Source organism: Amborella trichopoda, chromosome 3 (assembly GCF_054954075.1).
Source record: "Amborella trichopoda isolate Santa Cruz 75 chromosome 3, AtrichopodaSantaCruz75HAP2 v2.0, whole genome shotgun sequence".
Lineage (NCBI taxonomy): Eukaryota > Viridiplantae > Streptophyta > Magnoliopsida > Amborellales > Amborellaceae > Amborella > Amborella trichopoda.
Window position 1 is genome coordinate 10,652,501 of NC_142338.1, and position 4,177 is coordinate 10,656,677.

Here is a 4,177-nt window from a genome sequence, read left to right on the forward strand (position 1 = left end):
CCCACGTCCCTACCGTCTCGCCTACCTACTCCCTTAAACTTTACACATCTTCTACCAGTTATACCCCTCTTCCCAACCCCTCTCTGTTTTCTGCTCTCTTTATATAAATTTATTCTTTCTGCTCGATGCACCTTCTCTCTCCTCCGCCATTTACCATCTTCCCAGGGCGGAGAAGGGCTCATACCGCTCGGGTGAACAAAGCCCTAGCTTCTAGAGTATGCTGCTTTTTCCCAGGCCGGAGAAGGGCTCATACTGTTCGCCTTTGTTTGAAGCTTATGAACATTCAGTAAAAGTACTAAAACTACACCAAAGTGGAAGGGCCACTATAGAAGCTAGAAGTAGCCTATAGTATAGTATAGTAGTCAGCTGGTTTTGCTTTAAGGAACCCGGGATAGGACTCCAGAGACAAATCCTAAGCCACTGAAATATGAATCATTTGGACAGGTTTACATTTTTTTGAAGAGTAACACTTGTTATTATACATTCATACAACACTTAAAGCAACCACATTATTCTACAAGAAACAGTATGAGCACATTTTCAAACAATACGGGTTATGTTTCCAGAGTACTCAGGATATTTTTCTTGCACTTTAAAGCTTTTTCTAAACAAACATCAGGACATAATCAGATTGCAGACTCCTGAATCGTTGCATTTGTTTCAAAAGTTTCATAGTCCAAGCAAGTCTCTGCATACAGTGTACCTAATGCAGCATAAAGTGCCATCCATTAAATATGATATGGCACAAGTTGAAAATTCTCAAGAAGCCCATAGTAATAGACAGCATGCAACACAAGTGAGCGAATAAATGAGCTCCTTAAATATTGCTAACATACCAAAGGAAGTATGCTATGTACAAGACTTTTCCAACATTCTAGTGTTTATGGTACTTTCAGAACATACACCTATCATTACATTTACGTCTTCACAAGGAATTTGTAAGAATGGAAAACGGGCACTCCGTAGCAGTTCCATTCTTTCAGAGTTCAAACAGATTAGAACGCAAAACAGATAGTTATCTTATCACTAACCACTTCTAACAGTCCAATTCATGGTTAGATAAAGATTAGAGCATGTATACAATGATAAAGATTAGAGCATGTATACAATGATAAACATTAGAGCATGTAAGCATGTATACAATGATAAAGATTAAAGCAGGCTCAATAACACCACCATGCAAAAAGAAAATACTTCAGTTTAAACACACACAATAATTCATAAAGATGAAAAGATTGCCTATCAGTGACCATTATCGATCAGAAAACAAGGTATACTAAGACTAAAACATTACTGATAGTTTTCCACAAAGCAGCAAATGCTTTCGACGAGGAGATTTTAACAATAACCAATCAATTAGAAGCAGAAAACACAGAAGCACGCAACAAACAAAAGATATCCAAATAAGCACTTTCGAAAGAAGTGATTCAGAAACATTACTTGACCTACGAAAGGCCCCTTTCTTACCTGAACCCGGGGATTCTGGAAATCATCCATGGCTGAAGCCAATGCAGGCAAGACACGCTGATGGTACCGGACCTGCAGATCAGGACCCAGATCTGTTGATAGCTGCCCAATTGCATTAATGGCAGCCCAACGCACTCGAGGATGAGGATCCTGGAACGAGTTCAAAACCATCGTAACCACTTGCTCCAAATTCTTCAGCATCACCTGCACCTCATCAAGCCCAATCAGAAAGAATAAACACAAGAGGCAATATCAACAGAACAAAAACGATATCCTAAAGAACTGATAATCAAAATGGAGACTGAAGAACCTCATCAAATGCAATTAGAACAAATAACCACACCAAAAGCAGCAAACATAAATGTGCTCAACAAAAAGAGATGCAGAATCTAGATGGGGATTCAAGAACATCATCCAACACAATCAGAATGAATACGAACCAGAAAGCAGCAAACAGCATAAAAGAGTTGCCCAACAAACTGTGGATCAAAATGGAGTTCAAATAACTTCATCAATGAACAAAAACATTAAAGAAACAGCAAGATTCAATCCACCAACCAAGAAAGAAAAAAAAAAGATGCCCCGCACATAGAAATGGTGGTCCAAGAACCACATCAAATGCACAAATATAAATGGGAAACAGAGATACTCATCAAACACAATCAGTGTGAACAAACACAAGAAAAAAAACACTAACTTCAATTCAAACAACAAATATAGATGGCTCAAAGAAATGTGAATCAAAATGGCAATCATCAAACACAATCAAGAACGAATGGAAACAATAAAAGGCACCAAACTTCAATCCGCAAAATACAAAAAAATAAAAACAATAAAAAAAATATGGCTTCAGAAAGTGTGAATCAAAATGGGACCAAAGAAACTCAATAAACACAATCAAACCCAATAAACACAACAACAAAGCAGCAAAATTCAATCAACACAAAAAAAAAAAAATGATGCTCTAACAAAATGGAAATAAAAAAGGGAATGGAAACAGTGCCTTTGAGCATCCTTCAGCAATCTGCGCAAGAGTGATTTGGGCAGCATGGTGCTTCTGCCACTCAGGGGCAGCCAGGTAGGCAGGCAGCAGCTCAGAGGCAACGGGAACAATTGTGTTTCCACCAAGTGAAATGGCAAGACGATCAAGGCACTCCTGCCCCACACTATAATTGCTTGACTCGCCCGCATCCTCATCCTCACTATCAGCAGTGTACCAAGCAGGGTCATCCTCGATATCCAACAGCATCCGCATAAGCACTGCAAATAGCCGGCCAACAAATTGCGGCAACTTGCGCATCATGCCAGGGGCACGCTCGCGAGCTTCAGCAAGAGTAATAACAAATTCAATTGCAAGGTGCCGTGTTCCCTCTTCAAGCCTATCAGCCTCGGCAATCTGAAGCATGCTGCCAACAACATCTGGGAGCTGACGTCGCAAGAATCTTGGTTCAGTCCCTGCTAGCTCCACAAGCATCTCAAGGGCCTCCTGGGCGGTTGCCTCCTCGCCCCGATTGAGCGCCTCAGTGAGTGTCTGCATCATCAGTGGCAAAAGGTCTTGGAAGCGCTCACGGTCAGGCGCCGAGTCAAGGGCCTGGACAAAATTGATGGTGGCGGCAAGAGCTGCAACACGCACATCAGTGGGTGATGATGGGGAGAGGCAGCGAAGGAACACCGAATGGAGGGTGTCAAGATGGGGGACAAGAGCATCTGCTACAAGTTGAGCAAGCTGTGCCAGCATCAGCAATGCGGTCTCTCGCAATCGTGGGGAATCAGAGCTCACGCACTGGAACATAAATGGAAGAAGCTCCGGCCACTGGCCTTCAGCAAGAACCCCTGCAGCAAGCTCAGCAACTGTATCACATAACTTCTTTATGATGGTCTTCGCATCCTCCCGTTGGACGCAAACTAGGAGCTGGGCCTTGAGGGTGGCCTGGGTCTGAGGGGAGAGGCGAGGCCAGAGATAGGAGTCATCGCCGGTTCGAGAGGTGATCTGCTTGCGGAGGAGGATGGCTGCCATGGCACGAAGCTCAGACTGGGGGCAGGAGTGGAGGAGGTGGGTGAGCCTCAGGGCTAAGCTGTCCGGGTCGTGCTGCTTGCAGAGGTTGAAGAGGGTTTCAGCCTGAGCACGCTGCTCGTTGCCTGTAGCCATTAGCTGGGAGATGAGAGCTTCAAAGGCCGATGGGTCCGGGCCGAGGATCGCGCTCAGCTGGGCCTGGACCTGCGCGTTATCCGCCATCTCTGATGCGATCCCAAGCTCACCGAGGCGATACGACCTGGATGATGCCCTAGAGACGGAGACAGGAAAGATGATGATAGTGGAGAGGAAGGATGATGATGGTCGTGGTGCTGGGGGTGATGCCCACGCGCAGAGGCGTCCGCAGCGGAGACAGAAATGGCGAGGGAGGGAGGAAAGGGGGCCTCTCCGCAGCAAGGGTTTTTGAGGAGGGAGACGAGGCAAGGTTTCTTGGGGAAGGAACCTTTTAAGAGAGAGAGAGAGGGGGAGAGAATTTGTCCAGGTCTTTTTTTTTCCGGATTATTGAAGGATTAAGACGAGTGTGCCCTGTTTAGGTTAAAATAGATTTTTAAAATTAACTACCCATGTCACTTTGCCTTTTTTTAACCGCTTAGTTGCATGAACTTTGGATGCGCTTTCTAGGTTCTGTTGAGAAGTGTATAAAGAGCAATAGAGAGGACACACTAACTTTTTGGA

General features: G+C 44.4%; 1 protein-coding gene across 2 annotated transcripts in view; it reads right to left on the bottom strand.

The window, feature by feature from the left end:
- The window catches only part of EMB2734 (ARM repeat superfamily protein), a 32,714-nt gene extending 28,796 nt beyond the window's left edge, over positions 1-3,918 (bottom strand). For both annotated transcript variants that reach the window (XR_002283482.2, XM_011630491.3), the window contains exons 1-2: positions 2,471-3,918; positions 1,468-1,671 (exon numbers count right to left, since the gene is read on the bottom strand). Coding sequence is in view for 1 of the 2 variants with exons in the window: in XM_011630491.3 (XP_011628793.1) it covers positions 1,468-1,671; positions 2,471-3,703 (1,437 nt within the window). In the remaining variant the exon portion in view is untranslated. The remainder of the gene's footprint in view (positions 1-1,467; positions 1,672-2,470) is intronic.
- Positions 3,919-4,177: the final 259 nt, after the last annotated feature.